Source organism: Photinus pyralis, unplaced genomic scaffold, assembly GCF_008802855.1.
Source record: "Photinus pyralis isolate 1611_PpyrPB1 unplaced genomic scaffold, Ppyr1.3 Ppyr1.4_LG1, whole genome shotgun sequence".
In the NCBI taxonomy this organism is placed as follows: Eukaryota; Metazoa; Arthropoda; class Insecta; order Coleoptera; family Lampyridae; genus Photinus; species Photinus pyralis.
The window spans coordinates 64,191,596-64,215,650 of NW_022170249.1; the positions used below are offsets into that span (position 1 = coordinate 64,191,596).

The 24,055-nt window shown below is 34.3% G+C and overlaps 2 protein-coding genes across 5 annotated transcripts in view; one reads left to right on the top strand and one right to left on the bottom strand.

Moving 5' to 3' along the window:
* The window catches only part of LOC116173815 (uncharacterized protein DDB_G0283697-like), a 30,085-nt gene extending 9,315 nt beyond the window's left edge, over positions 1-20,770 (top strand). For 3 of the 4 annotated variants that reach the window (XM_031491529.1, XM_031491543.1, XM_031491536.1), the window contains exons 2-6: positions 7,623-7,666; positions 10,893-11,017; positions 16,355-16,573; positions 18,300-18,433; positions 18,488-20,770. In XM_031491529.1, coding sequence (XP_031347389.1) covers positions 7,627-7,666; positions 10,893-11,017; positions 16,355-16,573; positions 18,300-18,433; positions 18,488-20,423 — 2,454 coding nt within the window. In that variant the 5' untranslated portion in view covers positions 7,623-7,626 and the 3' untranslated portion in view covers positions 20,424-20,770. The remainder of the gene's footprint in view (positions 1-7,622; positions 7,667-10,892; positions 11,018-16,354; positions 16,574-18,299; positions 18,434-18,487) is intronic. The other variant, XM_031491551.1, reaches the window with a different exon arrangement.
* LOC116173843 (U-scoloptoxin(01)-Cw1a-like) overlaps positions 1-22,476 on the bottom strand; it is a 53,212-nt gene extending 30,736 nt beyond the window's left edge. The window contains exon 1 of the mRNA XM_031491571.1: positions 22,147-22,476. The gene's annotated coding sequence lies outside the window, so the exon portion shown is untranslated. The remainder of the gene's footprint in view (positions 1-22,146) is intronic.
* Positions 22,477-24,055: the final 1,579 nt, after the last annotated feature.

The window sequence follows — 24,055 nt, forward strand, 5'->3', positions numbered from 1 at the left end:
GGCGAGATCACTCAAATATACTTCAGTTCCTCGCTTCTTACTCAGATTATATAATGAATTGTCAAAAAGCTCGTGCTGGAATGTACGGAATTTTACCGTTGCATCGTGTAAAAATGGATACAATCATCGCACCAATAAAAAAGAAATTAGAGAAGACTGTTACCATGCACCTAAGAGCACGAAGCGTAAATATTAATTGTGAAGCAGCATGGTTAAATTAGCTAGAAATCAATTTCATATGCAAAATATTATTATGTAAGGAATAACAAATCAGCAGCAATAACACTAAAATAAGCACCACTTTCACTACATATAACATCTATACACGATTTATAAACCGTGTCGTCTGTACCATAACAAGTTTTAATAAGTAGAGCAGCGGTGCAGTTTCAATTACATTCATTTTAATACTTATCCCGTGGCGGGCACGAGAAATTAAAGTTAATAATAATGCAGGTGTTCAATCTTTAACAAGAGTAGAAACTTTTGCAATTTGTTGAAATATACGAATTAAAGGATTTAGTATGCTCTAATTAGTTATTATGAGCAGTTTAGTTTTAGCAACTGTTCGATGTAATTATTAATAAAGTACCCAGTTAGTCGTCCAGGTCCGCAAGGCGCGGATTCTTCTATAATATTTGTGAAATTATATATTGTTACAATGAAAATATTCTATTTTTTTTTGTCAATCACCATGGGGGCCTCGGGCAGATACAACGTTGTTTAAATTGGATCTAAAGTTAAGGTAGCATATTAAAATAAAAATTCCGACCTAATTCTTTCAGGTTTTATAAAAATTAATAAAACTGTAGCTATAGCAGTTTTTTATTTTTCTAATTTTCAAAATAATGGCAGAAATAAGGAAGAGGAATAAGGTATTGTTGTTTTTTCTAGTTAAAATGATATCAGTACAACGGTTTATTTTCTGAAATTTAAAATATGTAATAAAAAAAGAAATATAAGAAACACATTCCACCTCTACAGTTCTACAGAATTATTCCGCTGTTTCTACAGTAATCAGAAAAAACTCGTGGTTGAACCATACTCTAAATGGGGTGATGAACCATACAGGAAATAAACAACTCAATTCCTCAAAACCTTCCCCATGGCGGAAATTCCTCATTCAACCACAAAGTCGGTATTAATAATGCAACATGCCTATACTCACTATGTAGGAGACTTATCTATAGTTCATGGTAATTTTTGAGAGGTGTGGATCTTGACGTTTTTGCTTTTAATCTTGACATTTATGGAATAGGTAATGAGTCGAGGTTAAAAAAATGAATATTCGGATTCGAAATCGCAGTTATGGACGTTACGGATTATTAACTGTAAGGTAATTAAAACTGTATTTATCTGATTTGTTTCACACGATCGCATGTGCGTATTACATTCTCTGTATTGATTGATTATGTCGATACATTTTTCTAATCATTTCTTATATCTATATTTTTTACCATGTTTTGGATAATGGGGGTATTTTTTTCAAATTTTCAAAAGAGTAATACTGTGCGCAATGGCAAAACGTCTATTAAACCACCCACATAATCCAGCTAGCGGAAATAAACTCGGGTACTGGACACAACCTTTTATATGAAAATTCGGATTATAAATTTCCCAATCCACATCTTGCATCCGATACAAGAAAAATCTTGATATTGACTTTAGTAATTTGAGAAACTCAGCAGCCTTGATCACTTCCTAGAATTCCAAAGAATTATTTAATTTAATTAAGTGTGATAAAATCGTGACATATTTAGCTGGAGCGATTTTATCTTATACTTTTGATCGATAGTTTTTTCCAGGAGACAAGAAAATTTGAGTGAATTAAAAATAAAATTATCCTGATCAAGTGTATTTTAGGGATATTAATTAAAGGCAGTAAATTTTACAACCACTACATATTTTACGCATTCCTACACGCATTTTTATCGCTGATAAAAAGCTATCTAGCTTTTAATCACTTATAAAATCATCTGATTGGTTACAATTTGAAACAATCACCAAGCTAATTGGTCGCACATTAATGGAGTGTATTGATCTAAAATAATAACTGAACGTGCTTCACATGAAATTTTAATTATTATACAACTCAAAAGAGAATTGAGACTTGGAAACAACAATTAGGAACAATGTAAAAATAATTTAAAAAATAAATAAGATATCGACCCCAAAAAAATAGAATTAACAACATACTTTTATTTATTTATTTATTTTTACAATTATTTCTAACTGCTCAATTATGAAGATTTAACGTTACTAATGTTACAGCTGTGAATAAAAAGATTCTTACAGATCAATTTCAAGACAATTTGTTGCGAATTCTAACACATATTTTGGAAATATGCATACAAAAATTGTTTATCCATAGATATAGAGGGATTAGCACAATAAACTAATTATTTAAGAAATATAGTAATATAAATGATAGAAAGCTTGTATGATGGAGATTAATCGCCTTGCTTGAATTTTCATGACGCTTCAAAATTTAAAACTTGAAACTTGAAGCTTGACTAAATGAATTTTGAAGCACGATTCTCTAAGTCTGAAGCTGTAGGCAATTCAAGATATGAATTGCGACTCTTGATAGCCCGAAGCTTGGAATATGAAAGTGAAGTTGGAATTTGACACTGTTTCTTTTCTTTTCTTTTTTTTGTTCTTTTCTTAAAAGTTAATCTGTGACTCTAAACCTTAGTTGGAAATATAAAGATTAATGCGACGTGGTGATTAGAGTTCGAAGTCAAAATGTTCAGGTTTGAAACAACGGTACTATAAATGTTGCATTTTGAGTTTCAATGACACTTACAAAATCTCCTTTCCAAACGGTTTAGGTATACGTTCCCGAATTATTATCACTGGCCACTTTTAAAGTCTCTGTTACAGTGTGACCATAGAGGAGTAACGTGAAAGTTTAGGGACGATATCACTAACTCCTTTTGACAAAGAGATATCTTTGATTGTTACACCCTAGACAAACGTCGTGACAAATTAACACTGTTACCATTTTGGTCACTGACAACAACTATAGGTACTGCATAGTTCTAGAAACCCTTTTCGCTTAAAGTGGCTCACCAAATACGCTGATTATTTCGTTTGGTGGTAAACTGTGTTACGAAAGGTATATGGAAGAAGTGAAGTCTCTCACAACGGTAATCAAAAATTTAACTAAATTATTTCATCTTATTTAGCACAGTAAGATATCACAATCACCACACAAATTTTATTACATTTTCTGCTTTCACTCAATGTATTACTAAACCTTGTACGAGTATAATGGATAATTACATGCACAGTGACTATATTTAATAATTAACATTTAATTCCTTTAATCCATAGTGGAAGCTCATCTTTAGACATTCTAAGTTCTGATTTACAAAGTAGAGAATTTCTAAATGAGTATGAGAAAGAAATGTGCTTCGAATTTGTAAATTCCGTAACGGGCTTCTCACAGTGTGACCTAGAATATTTCCTTATTGTTCCTATGTCTCTAAACTGTTTACTTAGATTGTGGTTGTGAAATGTAGATTGTCACTTTAACATTGCAAAATTGACTCCTAATCCGCTGTAAATGCTGTTATCTCATTTTTGCGGTGTTTTTTAATTACTTCTATTTCTAACTGAACTGCAGAAGCTGGAGAATCTGCACAGTACCTACTCCAGAAATCTCTATTGTGACCAGAAATCAGTCCAGAGTAAACATGAAAAAACGAAAAAAAAAATTTCTTCATATTCTTTGGAGGAAAACGGTTTTTTCTTGATCGGAACCCAACAGAAATCAGAAGCAGAGTAGTGCTTCATATCCAAAAAGTTGTTTAAATCGTTTGAAAAGAAACAGGGAAACCTATTTAGAAAAAATTAATGACGGAATACTATACAGGCTGATTCAAATTCGAGGGCCACCATGGGGATCTCCGAAACTGTAGGACATAGGTAGCTAGTTTGAATTTGGCAAAATTGAGAATTTTGATGTCTAACAAAATGCCGTTTTCAAACTAAAAAATTCCGACTACTTTCGAAGATATCCGGGAAACAACGAAATTTTGCAAAATCTTTTTTATTTTTTTTTTAATATATTTCAAATTAAACACACATTATTATGGCAACTTTTTTCCCTCTATAAGATGCTAGTTTTGAATTTTAAGTCCAGTTAACCATCATCAACTTTGTTTTTTCGTATGGAAGTGTCGCTTGGTGGAGCATTTTTTCTCATTTCAAAACTGTAAACATCACTATTTTTTAAATATTGTTAAAATATTTTCTTTTTTGCCTGGCAAATTTTGTGTTGTGTAGCGTATGTTCGTAGTTTCTTGCTTTTTTACGAATTAAGAGCGCTATTTGTTATTAAAAATAATGATATTTACATTTTTGAAATTTAAAAAAATGCACTATCAAACGACACAAGAAGTAAAAATGACTTGCATAAGAAAAAACCAAGTTGATCATGGTTAACCGGAGACGAAACATCAGACTTAAAATTTAAAACTAGCATCTTGTAGAGTGAAAAGTGGCCATAATAATGTGTCATTTATTTTGAAATATATTTTTTTAAAAATAAAAACGATTTTGCAAAATTTCGTTTTTTCAGAATATCCCCGAAAGCAGTCGGCAACCCTCGAATATGAAGCAGCCGTATGGGGTTATTCAAGGGGACTACGAAATATGCATAATCGAATTTTTATCCCAATAAGGATAATGGCAAAATCCTTTCGTTGTTATTTGGAACGGTCAGGGAGAAGATCTCACGACAATATCAAATCGTACACGAAATATTAAAGTGGCACCATGAAAAGGTTTCTTTCTCCAATAGCTAAATATCCACAATATCCATATTCTTTATCACGTGCAATTAAAAACAATACGGACAGAATTACCGGAAATTGCTAGTAGAATGGAATGCTTATAATTATGTTTTATTAAGAGTTGTGATTTAGGTAATGACTTGCACTTCTTTTGATTTACAAAGTATAGCTACGAAAACAATACTCTGCATAAATTGTTTAATGGAATCGCGATCCACAATCATTGACAATATGGCCATAATAGATAATAAACCCAATTTTGAATCCTAAAACTAAGGGATGAATTATCTGGTTACATAAAATGCTATTTCCGCCAAAAAAGTAAAAGCAGCTTAATCCTGGCCAAGGGATATTAAAACTGTAACGTTAAAGAATGAAAGTAATGGAAACTTGAACATGGAAGCCCACTATCAATGAGGCATTAAAATAAAGTAATGCGCCATGTACTACGCGAAGGAAATTTCGTAGCGTTCTTATGAACGTGATTAAAGAAATGTTAACTCCAATAGAGAACGGTTCACATCGGAATATCAGGGCCCTATTTAAAAAAATCAAGTTGATAGTTCCGCAAAGACGAAACGTCGGAGAGCATTAAACGATGCTATGGTGAAGATCATTGGTTTTGCTCTAGGTCAAATTAATATTAACGCCAAAAAAGATGGTTCGTAAAATCCGATTTTTCAAAATATTTCAAAAACTTCGGAAGATTTAAAACAATTGAAAATGTATTAATGTCAACAATTCAACTAAAATAAGTTGATGCTATTTTGCTTATTTTAAATGGAGCACCCTATGCATAATGTCCTATACCTAAATTTAGCAGTTTTTTTCCATATTTTAATTTCTATGTGAAAAATGACGTTTGCAGCCCAAATTATCATGATTGCCAACTTTTTTCTATACTAGAGTTGCTTTTATTTAATTGTGACTAGAGTTTTCTTTTCAAAGCGGTTCCGGTTTAGTAGACTGGGTTAATATTTTAATATTTTTATATTGCAAGGTTAAAGGCACTCCGCTTCGCGTCGTGCCCTTAAACTCGTTGCGCGTGCTTTAAAGACTTGATTATACACTTGTATCTTAATATACTATTATGATCAGCTTCTTTGGACACGCGCGCATCAATTATTATTAGGAAAAATCTGACAATTTTTATCATTGCATGCGAAATGGCGAGTTTCATTGATTGTTGTCTCAGTTTCCCTCCGTGTTTCTGTCTAGAAACAAGCCATCTAGGTACGTGTTGGAACAGATCCGCAAATGTGGCTTTTATCCTTACTATTCTGAAATAAAATATTTTAACGCAATGAGCGCATGGGGTGGAATAATTCAAGTCTGAGCACCTTGAATTGTGCTCCTTGAGCAGTGGCCGTGCACCTATAATTACATTGCACAATAATTTTTTTTTAATTCCGTTAAGTGCCAAAGGAAATGAAGATTTATTCAATTAGCTATCGAATCAAACGCGTATCTAAAAACACAGTTTTAACTGTAACAGGCACTAAAAACCATTAACTTCATGACTGCATAATCAAGCTTCATGGTAAATACACAAGACAAGATCCCTTACATCGACTGCGACAGGTAAAAAAGGTGAACGTACTTGAGGAATTTTGGCGTTTTTCGCCCACGATCTGACAAATATTCGTAGAAGAAAATGAATGATTGACTTATAAAACTAATCGTCTTTAGTAGGTACCTACCTATAGTTTGGTATATGGGTGATTAAGAAAGCTAGGTTGTGGAGAACTATTACGTAAGCTTCTCTGTATTAATATGCAGCGCATAATTTACATTGTTTTATAACAATTATAATAGTCGGGATTCCATATATGAACTGATTACGGAAATATGATACTATACAGGAAGTGTATCAAAGGAAAAAGTTCGTTGCACCATATTATATGTCTTTTGTTTTGTTAATCACATAGGAAACTATATTTTTACTTAGGGTACCCATACATTAAAATAACAATCCAGATTGAAGGTCCACTCATACATAAGGTTTTCACCTGAAGCGAGAAAGAACTAGATTACTAAATTACTTTTACTTTTAGTACTTGGGCAAGGTTGTTTGAATTTCTCATAGCACGTGCTTTGTAGGTTACATTTACGACATAATGAAAGTTTTTCTAGTACACATTACGATGGTGTTATTAATATTGATTATTAGTCGTTTACGCAATTCGGTTACATTAATTTGGCTAATTTGCAAACGGCGCAGTAACTAAAAATAGTGGCTCGGGTTACGAAATCTTCGCTGAACCTAGCCAAAGATCTTTACATATGGCAAATAAACCTTGAGGATCCTTATTAAAATTTTACACACCATTGTTGCAGTTAATTACAATCTAATTAACACACTTCGCACAACTTTCTTCTTATTTGTAAAGTATCGGTTGGTTTTTTCAAAATTGATTCATTTTTAGAAAAAGCTCTGTGTAGAAAGTATAACACTTCCTATTACAAGTTTCGTGGAAAAGTAAAAATGTCTGCAAAAGTTGCTATCCTTGTTGTAAAGAATGGGACTGTTGGTATCTTTCCCTTGAACCGAATCGTGTCCTCTCTCAACATTTTGAAACTGAAGATGCTCAGAATGCACGACTTATTCTGCAATCTGAAGCATTTCGACACGTCTTAAGATCCGTTTGCATTTCTTGGACTTACACATTTCGTTTAAGGTTAAAGTTTCCCAACCGCAAATAGCTTGAAATTGTCCTTTGATGCGATCTGGAAGCATTCAGAACGTGACTAGTGTCGGTTAAGCTATATGTTTTTTGTTGTTATTTGGTTGCGAGGTAATTACAATTGCTATTGTTGTTACAGGAAGATGAAAAGGCCACCGGGACTTTGGATACTGTTATCTGCAGGTAAGATTTGCATTTTTTTAATTTGCTACTAATTTTAATGCGTAGGTATGCGCCTAGACACGTCGAAAAGTGAAAGTTATTGTTTAATTAGTCATAATTGGTGTGCCACGAAATTGTGTAATCGTATCAGGGCAAACCCATGGAACTGTTAGCGAAGAATACAAACTTGATTCCTAATATCTTTACCAGTCCAACTGCTTAATGCGGAAGTGAAACAGCGTTACATATATTTAATGAACATTAATGAATTGATCCTGGAAGGCCATAAAATGAACGGCCTTCGACCAATTAAAAATTAAGGTAATCGGATTTTATAGTATAGGTACCGTTCAAACTGCCCAAATAGTGTCCGTCATCAACCAAAACAACGTTGGGCAGATATAGTTGTTCAATTCAAAAGCAGTCCATATGACTCCCCATAGCTAATATAGAATGGGCTGATGTATGTGTTCTGTCAAATTGGACCTGCACTTTATCGGAGAATTATCCTAGAGAGAGACTATTAGTTTATGCTGCATTTATTATTTATTTATTATCCCTAAAAAATAATAAAGTGTAACGTAACTGCGCCAGACTCAGATTTAAAATATCCCGTACTTTAGTTAAGGCATTCATCTCCCAACCATCAGCGAGTTCCACTTTAAAATTATAATATGAACCCCCTATCAAAAAAAGTGACATAATTTTAAAGGATATTTTGATTGTATCAATTGTATTGTATCAATTGCTCAAAATGCTTTCCACTAGTACGCGCATAATATTACTGTAATATCTGTGCTGACATTCTTCTTCACAGACAAAAGTATCTCTTGTAATTTGCCTACAATTACTCAGTTATTCTGTAACTGGTTCACATATCACTCACGAAACTGGAGCGCTTATGTCCCTACTTTTCCGTGCGTCTGACCATCTGTCCGTTGTCCCGCGCTATAGCTCACTCTCTATATCTCGTCAAAAGTAAAGGAGATTTAAAAACTCACTTTAATCATGTAGTAAACATTCTGTATGTCACAGAAGAAATTGCTAGTCCAATGTCTATGAATTTAATTTTGGTAACATTTTTGAGTTTGTATTGACGTAACAAATAAATGTTTTGCCATATTTAAGTAATCTACTTATAATATCTTCTAATTTTTCAAACAGCCCACAAAACTACAAAACATTGCTGAAGCTAATTTAATCTAATCTCCATCTGCAATAGTAAAACAGTTACCATGCAATCCCACTCGATCTAGGATATCATATCTGTATGAATGGATTCAAGGAAGGTACCAGATCTTGGAATGAAAGAATTATGGCCAAGCTCCTTTCATTAGATTATTATATGGTCTCTGTGTTCTTTCGAAAAACGGTCATGATAAAAAATTATATAATATACCTACAGTGTGTTAGGTGTGTTAGAGATAATAGGATCATCCTATGGGTCACCTCTTTTATTTGACGAAATTTGAAAGGATGGTCAAATATAATTTTGTATGCGATATCACGATCTATGCGATGACTTTCGGTGAAACAGAAATCGATCAAACTTTTGCTTTCCAAATGTAATGCATATTTATGTTTTTTAATAAGATCTTTGAAAAGAGCAATCAATTTACTATACGACAACATAGAATATGTATATGAAATCTAGCATGCCGTGTGCTGTTAGGATGCGCGGTTATGATGCACAGAAAGATCGTATCGCGCAAAAGTAAATCTTCCAAATGAAACCTTCAGCAAGTTGATGCAGGTCTTTGCTGTGTAACATAACAGACAGCTCGTATTATAACAGCACACGGAATGCTAGATTTCATAGTTTCAAGTTTTCTAAATATTGAATCACGAATTTGACCATTTTTTGTATATCGACCATATGCATTTTTATGTTGTACAGCATATTAATTGCTCTTTTGAAAGATCTTAAAAAACATAAGCATTGCATTTGAAAAAAGTTACCTCCAATTCCGGTTAAACAGGAAGCGGTACCCGAAGTTTCAATATGCGGTGGGATAGATCATATGTGCAAATATGAAATTATATTTGACAAATTTTTCGTATCTCGACAAATGAAAGAGATATTGAGGTGACCCTCTCATATAGGATGTCGATTTATCTGTTTTTAGTCTATGTCAATCCGAGAAGATTATAATAATAAATATAAGGTAAATACCGTAGTAGTATAGAACAACTTCTGCAGGGGTACCTCTAAAAGGCATTACGCGGGTCACTCTGTAATTGGGCGAAAGCCTGTTGAGGGCCCAGAACAAGAGAGGGGCAATAAATAAATAAATTAGGTAGCGTTTTAAAGAGAGAATTTCCAAAAGGCTAAGTAACAGTTAAACATGAACGACTCGTACTTTTTATGCAAATTACATACCTACACTAATGTCCTCAATGTGAAATATTTATAACAAATTCAGGGTGGGGCACAGAGAAACAAATTTAAATCATCATCATATATGTTCCTCTCGATCGTCATATTTTGGGTGACACCGGCACGGCGATCACACACCTCGTTCCCCAGTTATTAAAGGTGGATGCTGTAAAACTGTAACTTTATATGCAGGGTCTCCCAAATGTCCAGGGAAAAAAAGCTGAAAATTTTGGGATCAACACGGGCAATAAAAACTTCATTTTGGATGGTTTGAAACTTTGAATCTAAAATGTAGTTGTTATGACTTCTTATCCATCCCGAGATTTTCGGATTTTTTTCTTCACTCGTTTGAAACTTATACCCCCGTCCCGGGACTTTTGAGTAATCCTATATAATGCGTGAGACAATGACGAGTGTAGGAGAAGACGAGGCAGAAGAGTATATATCTAAAGGAAAATGTGTTGGGTAAGCTGATTATGATGATTCTTTCCTACGCACCTAAACTTCTATCTACGGGACGGGTTAACTAACAAAATTTTAATTTTACAGATAGATAATATGGCAGTACATACTTCGTTAGGGTGGGCGTATTTAAATCATATCTTAGCCTAGCCAACCAAAATTAATGCTTGCTTCATTTCTCTTTGAAGTCTTTTTATGGAAAATTGCGCGTATATATGTCACAATGCCCACCTGTCCCTCCTTTATTCTAAGCAGACACTATATCTCGTACGAAGCTCTGAAAAGTTTCGCAAAAATAAGTCAATCGTAGCATAGGAAATCATAGTCTCCCATTGATTACAAAAAAAATTACGTTAATATACAATTACTAAAACCTTCTCTTACATTTCATCTTCTTTTTAATTTCAGGAGTGCTATGCTTGTGTCTACAACAAGGAAATGGCTTAAAAGGTACACAACTAATTTTTGGAAAATCATCAACAACCACAAGCACGACAGAAACACCACTCGATGGAGAAGCAGTAGGAGATGAGGTAATACTACAAAATATTTGAATAGGAATTTTTGTACACGTTAAAATTCAAAAATTATCAGTGAACCATATATTTTTGCCTATTGGACATACCTATTAGAAAATATTAAATTTATATCAAAATTGGTTTAAATTAATTCTCCACTTTCTCAGTTACACGTATAACTGTATCAAAGGTTTTTATTTTTTTGATGTTATTAATTGATGATTCCCAAGTTTGCAACACTGAAAAACTTTACAATTGCGGTGACATTTGTGAGAATTATCAACTGCGTCTCCATAGACCAATTAAATCTTGAGATTAGTGGACCACTAACACCGGTGTGGAACAAGCATATTATATAGCGGGACTGTTTGGTAAGGGGATGTTGAGTTTTTACATGATTAAGGGCAACTGGCTGTTTTGTTTTCGCCGATGTAAGATAACCTATAAGGGAATAATTGATTATTTTTACATTTTAATCAAGTAATTTTAAGTTAGTTGTAATATTATTGGGGAGATTAAGTATAATTAGAAACCAATTATTAACCGGAGTAACAAAAAAATTATGTTGTTAGAAAAAAATGAAAAAAGCTCATATTTTAGCAGTATTTCAGCAAGAGTGCCTGTTTGAAACTCTCCTAGACCCAGTTTGCTTATTTGTACTTACTGTAAGTTGTATTAGAGATGCTTGCCACAACGCACATAACGATGACAACGTGAAATTATTATCTATAAATTGAAAACGAATAGGTACATGCTATGTCGTCACGCTTGTGCAACATTTAACTGCATTTGGTACTTTCATGGGTCATAAATACCCATCAAAGTATGAAATTGTCTTGAAATGTTGTATTATACATTTTACATAAATATACCTACACCGGCATAAACTTTACTTTTCATGTGTTGCAAGCTAAAGATGATGTTGTGTCATAGTGTAATAAAAACTATCACTATAATAATAGAACAGAGGGAAAACGGATGTCAGCAGAACTTTCATCAAATAAATATTCGCCTCGAAACACTCATGTAACCTTTTAGTTTACCTTATATACAGGGTGCCCATTATATAGTATATATTTCGGTAAATAACGATTGTATGACATGTTTCTATATAAAAATTGTTTAACATTTCATTTCCCATAATAAGGCATCATTTAGTTGTTATTTCAGAAAACAAATGAGTAACGAAAAACAATTGAATTTCTTTAAGTAGTAATGTATTCTTTTATTAGGCTCATTTGATAGTTTTTTTTTCTTCGCGGTGAGGTAACACGTTAGTACCCTTATACATGAAATTAAAAAAAATTAAAAACTCTATTAAGTAATTACACCAATAACATTAATATAGATATCCTACATCAAAATAAATCAAATGAAGGTTTGCGCCATTCACTTAAAGGTAGTGGCCTAACCTAACCTATTACGAAAAGCTTGAAATGAATGCCTGTGTATTCTGGGCGAAATTGCTGCAGCAATTATTCTAATTTTTTGTCTTCGTGGTTTAATAAGAAACGTACACGTTCATTTGTTTTATTTTGTCGTAAGTTATCTATAGATTAATGTTATTGATGTAATCAATGTTTAAATTTTTTTTGAAAAATGTTCTTGCACTAACATGTTACGTCATCGAAAAGAGAAAAACATCACTATCAAATGAAAAATTTAGCGTAGAAAATCTACACGCTCCCAGACTGTCGCAAAAGCCTCGTCTTCTTGTTGTCTCCAGTATTTAAGGAAACGCAACTTCCTTCATAAAAGCTACTCCTTCATGAATTTTCGAATAAATCGCCAATTACAATTAGAGGAGATAAACTCCAGCCACAACGGAACGCGGAAAAGGTTCTCCACTTCTCCACATAAACGCGCATTTTAACACCTGCATTCTCTTATTCTTTACTTTCTTACTTCTTTACCCAACGGCCAAAAAAAACCTTTTTATAAAACCTGCAGATTTGACCAGAATGTGTCTCACTTACACCATATCTAAATTGAACAATTAAAACGTGATAAAATTTAAACAAGAATTAAGCATTTACAAACAGTTCTAAAAAGAAAAAAAACTATTATTTTTGGGATAATAATTTTATCTTGGCGCATAATAAATCTAAGTTTGTATTTATTAACTAGAAGTTCATTTTGGAAATATTAATACATACCCATTTAGGAATTTTCTTAGAAACCTCGTTTTCGAAAAGAAATCTTATTTCTGCATATTTTGTTACAAACGGTCTTTTTGGGAAAATCTTTCGAAACCTTTTTTAAGAACACATATATCGAAACCTTCCTACACTTTTGTTAGCAATCTATATAGACCTCGCCGCCAAGATATTTATCCCACAAACGTTTTAAGATTACTTTCAAAAATAAACTGTCTGTGTATATACGGTATGGCATTCTACTCAAGGGTTGTTAAGTGTGCATTTTCCTTTTACCACAAATTTTCATAAAATTAGAGCTAAAATACTCATAAATTTGACGTGACCAGCGACCGCCTTTAAGACGTTTACACAAAGACTATAAATTTTAAAATTCATTCAAAAAAATAAAGCGTACCTATGTATATGAGTCCTATTTAAGGGTTGATACGTGTACATTTTCTAGTATCCCCGTAAATTTAACCAGAACATCTCTATACGTTTAACCAAGAAAAGCGACTACATTTGAAAATTATTTCCAAAAAAGTAAAGCATAGGTGTATATATGTTATGTGTCCCATTTAGGGGTTAATAAGTGTAGATTTTCCATTACTCACACTTTGTATAAATTACAGTTAAAACACCTCTAAATTTAACAGGATAGCCACCAATATGTTTACTTTATATAAACTATGACTCATTTTGTAATAACCATGTATGCAGCTCCTGTAAACTCATACTCCTGCATTAGGACCTGACCTGTCTCACCATAACAACAATAGTGGGATATGCTTGGGGTTTGTGTTCGCGGTTTGAGTTCAAGGTCCCGCCTTTGGCTAGGATTAACAGGGGTATAACATTTGCATACAAAGTAGGTTACGAGACATAACAGTATTCCAATAATATATTCAGTCATGAAAAAGTATCACATTTGGCATTTATGTAAAATAAGATAAGGCAAAATAAAAGATGATGACAATAGAAGATCAAATTCAATAAATATTTAACGCTCCCACATAAACTGCCAGACCCATCGTACCAATCGACAACATCATAACTGAATTTTAAGATCACTTTCTTGCGAACTGCTAAAATATAAAATAAATGTGAAAGTTCCATATAGTACGTACACGAAACCTAAAATATAACCGAAATTGTATCAACACCCTGTACATTATAATAAGTGACATTTATTAGATTACCAGAAGTACAGGAGGAAAAAATAAACATAGAAATAGATAATAAATAATTAAAATTAAAAGAAATCAATATTCCGTAATCTAACGGGGCGCAGTTCAGTTCTGTGGTGAGACACCCCAGACCTGTTCTGCCACTTTTATCTTAAATTAAAGCTGCCCACATCTGAGGAAAAATTTCGGGTAAAAATTTCCACGATGCCCTAAATTACCTAAATCCCTGTAGATACTAATACCTTTAACAAATAATGTAGTTTTATTTATAAACAGTGTAATCGGTCGTTTTTGCTTATGGAGAATATGGAAGTAATGATCCTTTTCCTTTGTCAAAGTACCTATTGGGTTAGCTGTAGTGCACTGCTTTTAACAAATGCAGCACAATGAGCATTGAAATCCTCTGCAAGGATCACAGATCCTGTGATTTAAGCAGCAGTCGTCTTATAACCTACCACAGAATTGTCACAATTTTGAGTTCTAAAGTACATACAAAGAAAAACAATGGACAGATTCAAGTCCACTATAACTAAACATATAAGTTTCATGGAAACGTCAGAAAAAACACTTTAAATAAACGGCACAAGGCTCAAACAAATCAGTAACACTGTTTTTTTTTCAAGTCAGTTTTATTGGCAGAGCCGTACTCCTTAATTGACTTTATACACCATTAATAAATAATCAGGGGAAGATCCTCATTTATTCACCACCTATGAGGTTAAAGTCCGACACGTAAAACAACTAAATAATGCATTTCGCCGTTTTATAATTAAATTGGTACCTACATAATAATTTTATTTATATAAATTGAAATTTGTTGGTCAATCCCACTTTGTTTTTTTACAAACTCATCCAAGAGACCATAGGTAGGTCTAATTGCAGAAAATACAATTAAAATATCGATATACGTTGTTACGTTCGCGCTCTTGGACGGACACACAGAGAGTGCGATTTCATAAAGAAGCTTTTCAGCCTAAAGACTTTCGCTGTTTAATAATGAATACTAATGTTCATTTGAGTTGAATGTTTTTTTATATAAAAATCTTGAGATATGTGCCCCCTCAATAATGTGTATATAAGATAAGACTTTGGTATCATAGACCTTTAACGTTAAGATTAACAATAAACCGCTGTTAATCGAGCAGCTTCCAGAAAAAGAACGAAGTAGTATTCAATTACAAATAACTATTAGATTTTTCCCTTTATTGGGTCATGGTATAGGGACGCCATAGATTTAATTGATACCGTGGCAAAGGCATTAAAGATTAAACACCTTTTAAAACATCAAAACGGCCTCGGAAACGGTACCTTACCTATTACCATTGTTTAAAACAATGCTATTACATGCTATTACCATAGTAACGGGCGATCGAAAATGAATTGCTGTCGAGTCGCCTTTGGAAGTTCAAGTTAAATAGGATTTCTGTAAGAAATTAGATTTGCTTTATGCAAAATCATCAGATCAAGTGAATGAAACGATCTCAAATGTATTTTTGTGAAATCTCCGAACCGTGTCTATTTAAAATTAAACTTGCATCTGTAAATGACCATTAAATTAACTAATTCGCATTATTTAACGATTATTTCTGTATCACGCTTTAAATTTCTAATGAAGGATACGATGACCTAATCGAACAGTAAATTGAAGGACGATTTTCAATCAAGTTGGGTTTAGTAACGGCATGTCACTTGCATTGTAATTAAAAATCAGCTTATTACCTATACAAAAATCTGGATTCCCTTCACATTTTATTATATTTAATTCTGTGTGGTGACGCTAATAAAGAAGATGAAGGTATTTATGCACACCTTCACTTTTATTTGTTTGAAACCGCCTACTTTCGTAACACTGGGATTTTTCTTCCGATAAATTGAAAATTTTCAAGGCCAATGTATGGTCGAGTTGGTACCTTCCATGTAAAGGATGTCTTAATGTATTTCAAGGATAAATTAAGGTAAAACGATGCTTTCACTACTTATATTATGCCAAAAAGGAAGTTTGTTTATATATTTCCTTTGTTTTTCAGGTAGCAGCGGAACTAGCACAAACTGCCGAGAATTCCACCAAATCAAATTTTACCGGAAATCCCCAAATCGACTACATTTTTGATCCGAATCTACCAAGAGAGTTAAATGGATACAACCTTTCCAACTACCCCTTTTACAATAGCATGCCTGAAGACATCGATTTCAAGTGCGATGGTCTGCATGATGGTTTCTATGCTAGTGTGCCACACAAATGCCAAGTATGTATTTCTATTAATTTACCTCCATCTATCATTTAAGTCAATGCCAAAAGGAATTACTCTTTGACCTTTTTCCCTAAAAAATGTATGACAAATTTATTAAGAGGGAGTCCTGAAACGGGCCAAAAACCCATTTCCTAAGAAAATGAAACTATGTATATGTTTAAAATGTTGGACAAACTTCATTTGCACAGTAAGGTTATTGGAAGTGTTGATCTGCATTTAGAACACAGAGGTAAATTCGTTCACCATAAGCAGACATTATTTTGATTCAATATACTGTGTTATACATGTCGAGAGTTTATAGCTGATCGCTGGTGAAAGGAAAATATGCAAATAAACGCAAAATATGCTGAATATTTTAATAGAATATGCAAAATGAATTGTATTAATCATTATAAATGTACCTACTGATACCTTTGAAATAGTACATTAATTAAACGTAAATTAAACATTGTTTAAAAACAGACGCGAGTTAGTTACAAATCTCATTAGCGAAGGCAAACATATCGCACATAGTAAAAATGAACACATGTGCACGACTAACACCCCTTTACCGCCTACCAGGATTATTTTTCTGTAGAGATTTGTTTTTCTACACCTTTCAAAGAAGCATTTTTTTTTTAAATTTCAGCGTCAAAACAAAAGAACTTGAAAATGGTTTTTTGATAATTAAAAAATAACTCAAATTAATTTTGATCTAATTCTAAAGTGTTAAAATGCCACATTTAATGGCCTGTATTTTATACATATTTGTGCAGTCTGAGAAAGGCGTAAATGAGTCTAAAAACAAGTACACACACGTACTAAAATTTCAAAAACTTGTGGGGGTATGACCCCCCTCTCCAGGGGGGGGGGATTCTATACTCCAGGGTCTGACGCGGAAGGGGGCCACAGAGATAAATAACATTCACAAGTAGGCCACCAGTAAAAAAAGGTTGAGAAACACTGGATTAATCGACCAAGAAATATCTAGAGTCAAGAATATACTACCTGCTGATCGATTTGCAATATATAGTTTTCATCGGTATAATTGTTGCGAACATTGTCGTTCAATATTTCGTATACATTGAATTTGAGGATTATTTAATAAAGTTTGTTTAAAGTTGACAGGAAAACTTTATTCATTCCACCCCATTTTGAGAAGAAAATTACACCGATGGATATTCTAGAATGAATTATTTGTTAGTAATATACGTAGTATGTTAATTGTTGTCAATACCCCAAGAGCTAGAAATTAACAATTGTCAAATACCACTTTTATGCGATTGTATCTTCAAAAAAGACTTCCAACCAACTTTTCAATTAATAAAAGGCTTTTTTTCTAAAATAAGATCATTTCCATCCAACATTAAATAGCTTCTAAACGCGTTTAGTTTTACAATAGGTATTTTGCAATAGGGATGCCACATGTTTACTGTGAAGATCATCAACGTGAACATTACGCAATATATTTACCTTGAGGTGAACATCATTCTTAGGAAATGTAAACAACTTGAAACCATTTATAGATATGCCTACTGTTTGACTTTTCAAAAAAAGTGAGGAAATCAATATTCATTCTTTATATAACTACATACCAGTAGCGACCATCAGCAATTTGCATACCGTTTTTTAACTTCTGTGTTTACTACTTAGGTAAATTGTTTATGTAATCCTACATTTGCGTTTCATTTTGCGTGCCAAATTTCGATTACTTGCAATTAATAATACTTTTCAATTTCAGGTGTATCACCACTGTTTGTTTGGAACGCGCTATGACTTTTTATGTGCCAATTACACAGCTTTCGATCAAAAAACCTTCATTTGTCATTTCGTGTCGGAGGTAGATTGCAACAATTCGCACAAATATTGGCATCGGTAAGTACTACCAAAATTTAAGGCTGAATCGTTATTTTATTGTTGGTGATATAGGAATGATGCGTTATACCAAGCCGCCACCACAACGACGACGACAGTTAAACCCACGCCTATTTCCATTTCGCCTGCATTGACGGCGTCACCTCGAAGGCCACCACCGGTGAGAAGAAGGCGACCCTCAAGGCGACGTCCTCAATACGATTACGACGATGATTACGAAGAAGAAGAAAGAGACGATTATTATGAAGAGCCGCCTCGTAGAAGAAGAAAAAGGCCGAGGCCACGTCCCCGCCCTGTCTACGACGAGTACGATGATGAGTATGATGATGACCGTCAAGAGAGAAGAGGATCTGGTAGACGTAACGATGAGAGAAGAGAGTCGGAACGAAGAAGAGAGTACGACGATCGTCGACGTTACAAAGATGAAAGAAGGCGAGATTACGATGATCGGTCGCGTTATGACAAAGACGACGATTCAGATTATCGATATGATCGTGACAGAAAAAGAGAAGATGATCGTAAACGTAGACCTCTCGATGGTGAAGATAGCCCTAGGTACGAAAGTAGAAGACCAATGGAGGACCGTTATATCCGACACAAAGGCAATCGTAGACCATATGATGATGAATCTCATGAAGAAGACCGTCGAAGCGTTGACCGTCCCAGAAATTCGCCTCCACAAGAAAATGTTCAGCCACTAGTGAAGCCGAACAGCAGTAGTTCTATATATAATCAACCCCGAATGGCACCTAGAATACGTCCCCCTGTTCCTAAAAATGAGCAAAGTAAGTTTGCATATAAACCTACAGCCGAAGCAGCTTCGACAAATGCGCCGCCTAAAGAAGAAAAATACGATGATTATGACTATGACTTACCACCTCAACGGCCGACACCAAAACACAAGGGAGAGACGGAGCGTCAAGCAGATCGTGAGCGTGACACACGCAGAGGGTCCCGACCGTCGCCTAATAAAAAAATTCAATATGATTTTAGCGATTACGAGGATGATCGAAGTAAGCCCGTGCGACCACAGATGAAGCCAAAGCAAGAGATACTTTCCCGAGAAAAACACAACCGCAACCGCCCAACCACCGACAGCTATGAAGATTCCGACCAAGACCACACTTCTAGAAGTAAGGAACGAAATGTCAGTTCAAAGGAGTCGAAGCATAAGAACGAAGATGTTCCCCCTACAACTGCGAAAGAATCGCCTCGTGACTACCAAGAGACTGTCAGAGTAGTTAAGAGGCCGTTTCTACCTAGTCGCGGAGGAAGTCCATTTTCGACACGTGGATTACAACCAATCGGTGCTAAAGCACTTGATATAACCAGGCACGAGGCAGCATCCACCACTGAAGAAGGACCAGGGAAGGATTATACGGTACAAAATGGTAGACAGTTTCCAGAAACGGGTCCGTCACAATCCGAAGTAAAAGAATTGCCGACAGAAGAAGAAAAGTCAGAAGAAGAAATTAAACCACCTCCTACTGTAGCCAAAGTAGCGAACCGTTTAAAATACCAAAACCCAGATGAAACGGAGAGCAAAGAAGAGCTCGCGTCCCTTCCAAACCGTCCACAGGTGCAGGTGCGCTTCAACGGCAAGCCAAAGGAATTCAGTACTCCTCCAAGAAAAAATCCATTAGATATCAACGAAAGTGAATACGATGTAACGCTAAACGACGCTTTAAACCCCACATTACCTAATTTACCAATACGTAATTATCCCACAGGTTTCAGTGCGCAGAACGATTATTACAACGACAACTACAACAGACCGAGGTACGACAATTACAACCGTTCGCCCGAAGGCCGATTTCAAGTTAGAGCGCCTAGTCAAAAAATTGAAAGTATTGCCGACCCTTACATTGGTAATCAGCCGAGGAAATATGTAGCGAATGTAGCGATACCACCAGATCCTCTTTATCAAAATTATAGGCAAAATTCGCAACTAACTCAGGCTCACGCGCATGGATATTTTCCAGTCTACTAGACAAAATTTGAGTGATCTCTAAATTAGTTAAGTAAAATTACTTCGCTCGCCCAAATGGCTGTAAGTGGTAGACATTTTCGAGAACGTGGTGATAATGTGTATACGTGCTATTTATACAACGAACGGCGAAAAAGACTGTAGGGGCTTTAAGATAAATTTTTTGTAGTTCGCTAAGTAATTTATTTGTTAATGATCTACGATTTTTTACACTCATGTTTCTAAACTGTATACTGCTGATGCTATTGTTATGTCGTTCTTAAAATTGTTACACGTTGCCTTGTGAGCGGAATGTGTGTTTAGAATTTGTAAAATATCCACCCTTTAAAAATAAATAAATTCAAAATTTTCTATTTTTTTAAGAGAGTATCAACACATACCTAGTCAAAGAGTAACTAATAATTTTGATGAAAGCATAGCAATGGATTGCCAACTTAAAGTTACAATTTGGGAAACGAAACGATAGTATATATTTGGAATATTTTCTGAGGTATTTGAGTCAAAGATCCTTTAATTTTTTAATAGGAACCCTTTTTATGTTCACTAATAAACTTCACTGGAAAATTAAAGCATGTGTTTAGTGAAATTGTTCTAAGATTTTAATTTGGAATTTGGAAAAACGACCAAAACAATCGCTAAGTTATTCTTTACACATTTTCGGTGCTAAATAATAAATAAAACGTTCTCTTGCAATTTTTTTAACGATCCCTGTGTTTTTTTTGGTTTGACTAGACTTAGACTACAAACAAGATACGAATTTACCAATTTGGTGGGGAACCTACACATGCATTGTATCTTGGCGCTAATAAGTATCCGTTTTGTGATTAAAATATACTTATACAGGACGACATTAAAAAAAATTCAAGTGGGCCATCTGTTTTACGTTTCGGCGGCATGGAGATTGCCAGTGACAACGTACATTACATACAAGTTTTTTGGTACGTCCAACACCTGACCTCTACCACCTCCATTCAGAAATTTGAAATTTAATCCTGCCATACTTGCGACGGAACATGTCCCAAAAAATGTTTACAGTGACACCATAAGCGAAGTTTTGGAGTACAACAATGCAGGAATGGGTTCATTATTTGGTCAAAATACGCGTAGTCACCAAGAAGGCATTGGAGATTTATGAAAGGCGCTCGAATAACGACCGTCACTTAAAGTTGCACTTTTTTGCTATATTTATAATTTATATATTTGAATTTAATAATACATTTGCCACCTCGGATCATTTCATATTCGCAAATTTAAATATTAAGAAGTTCAGCCAGTGAACGTGACGCAAGACGTATACATTCGTAGGCTCGTGAATGACGTACTGCGCATTATGTTGTTCAAAATTGAACAGAAATTGTGCATTTTCTAACTTAATTGTTTTCAGGCTATTTTGCGATGTTGGAATACGTTGCATTTGTGTTTAATGTTACACTAAGAACCTTCGAGCAATGCAAAATTCTTGTAGGTATTCGAAAGTACATTTATTTATAGATATATATTGTTTGGAAAAGAAGACCTGTAACCGTTAGGGCTGAAGTGGAACGTTTTTTTACAAATGCGTAATCCCTGTAAGAATCTACACCCTCAATACGAAGATTAAAAAATGAAATTTTGAGGTTCTTATATGTGACTTTTTGGAAACGGAATATCAGCCTATATGACTAAGCGGCCCAAATGAATCACTCACATAACGCTAGACTAAAATTTTCCTCTGATTTAGACTTACCTTTAGCAACGGAGGCCTTTTAGTCCTCACTTATTTATTAAGTACACGACCCGCACGATTATTTTTTTCACTATACACTATTTTACACTACAGAAATCGACGTAAAAAACGTCTTAAACGCGATCGAACCGACGCGGCAAAACAGAATGACTGCCCGTTCAGGTAAATTTCTGGTTTTAACCATTGAATTAGCATAGGTGAATCAGGCCACTAACTCTTATCGCTTCTCTTACCTTCGAGCACACTCCTTATCAATCCACATATTTTTAAAACAAACGCATAGAATTTTGATTATTTTTGTACAGACGCATTTTTGAAAAGTTATATTGATTTTTAACTCCATCCATTTGATCTACTAATTCAAACTAAACGCAAAACATTTGCATCGTCACTATTTAGTATGTACAGGCAATAAGGGTAGAACAAATTAGAGACAAGCTAATTATTTTTAGCTATCGGCTGCACTTTTCCGTCCGTCGCTCTGTCACACGTACTACTTTTGCACAAGTGATCGGATTCGGGTGATATGGGGTTGATTTTGAAAGGGCTTGGGCCAAGGATTCCGCGCGTACGATATTTTTTGTTTTTTGCATGCGCATTGTCAAAAATTGGGTTTAGCGCATGTGCATTTGTGCAATGCTAACTTTTTTTATTTATGAAGGTATTTAAATGCAATTTTATATGTAAACACTACACTACAAATACAAGTAAAACTAGCAACGTTTTCCAAATATTGTCGTACGCATGCGCAGTGCCAACTTTTTTATTTAAAAGCATTTAAATGAAATTTGATTCCTAGGCATTTGGAATAAAAGCAAATATAATGCAAGTTTCAAAATTTGGTTTTGCGCAGGCGCATTTACCAAAGCATTTAAATTAGAGACATTTCCTTATATTTGTATACGCTATTAGGAGGAAAATACACTCTAGTCATTTATGTTTACATAATGACTTTTTAACTTGTTTTAATGTTTAGACCAATAACTTATTTACATATTTATGTATTTACCAAAGAGTTAGTAGGTACGTTATAGATGTTGTCTGTGGTTATAGTTATGTCTCACTAACATAATATCATAGCACATTTCATGTGTGATACGCGGGCATAAAGTACCACTTTATGGCCGCCCCACTTTAAGTGGCACTTTATGCCCTAGAGCATTAAGTATCACCATAGTAACTTATTTATACTAGATGGCAAAAGCCATCACACAACTTTCACACAATTGCTGAAGCTTTGCACCATTTATTTGGAGATCGGTGGACAGCAACTAATGGGCCAGTTCGATGGCTACCTCGTGAACCCATCTGAATTTCTTTCTTTGGAGCTGTGTAAAAAAGAACTTTATAACCGCAATGCAACGTCATAAATTTAGAAAATAATATTAGTCGAACAATTAATTCAATTGGCTCTCAAATGGTAGCCAAATCTTCCAATTCAGTGTTAAAAATATCATTTTCTAAGGAGATTGCATCCATGCTTGATTTCAAAAAATAAACTGAAAGGCTGCTTTCAAAGAGCATGAGCCCAAAAACTCCATTAGTGGAAGTTTGATAGAGATAGACCATAAAACTGGATGCACTTGGAACTTATACGTAAAGTATACACCTCTTATTATTTTACATGTTAAAATCGTTTCAAGAAATAATATTTATACATAAAACCACATAGGTACCTAAACTTAAACAAAAACTTTGGAATTTCTTTTGATTGTATTTTAAACTTCGCAAGAACCAGTTCTAAATATTCCGGTTATGGCTTTTCTGTTTTGTGTTGCTACTTTTACCGAGGGTACCTACTCTTTTTTGACTTCTAAGTAAATACATTGCATTTTAAGCGTGTATTGTGCGTTGCCTAAAACATCGTAACCTTAGGAATGCGTTTGGCAACAGCGCTGCGCCATCTACT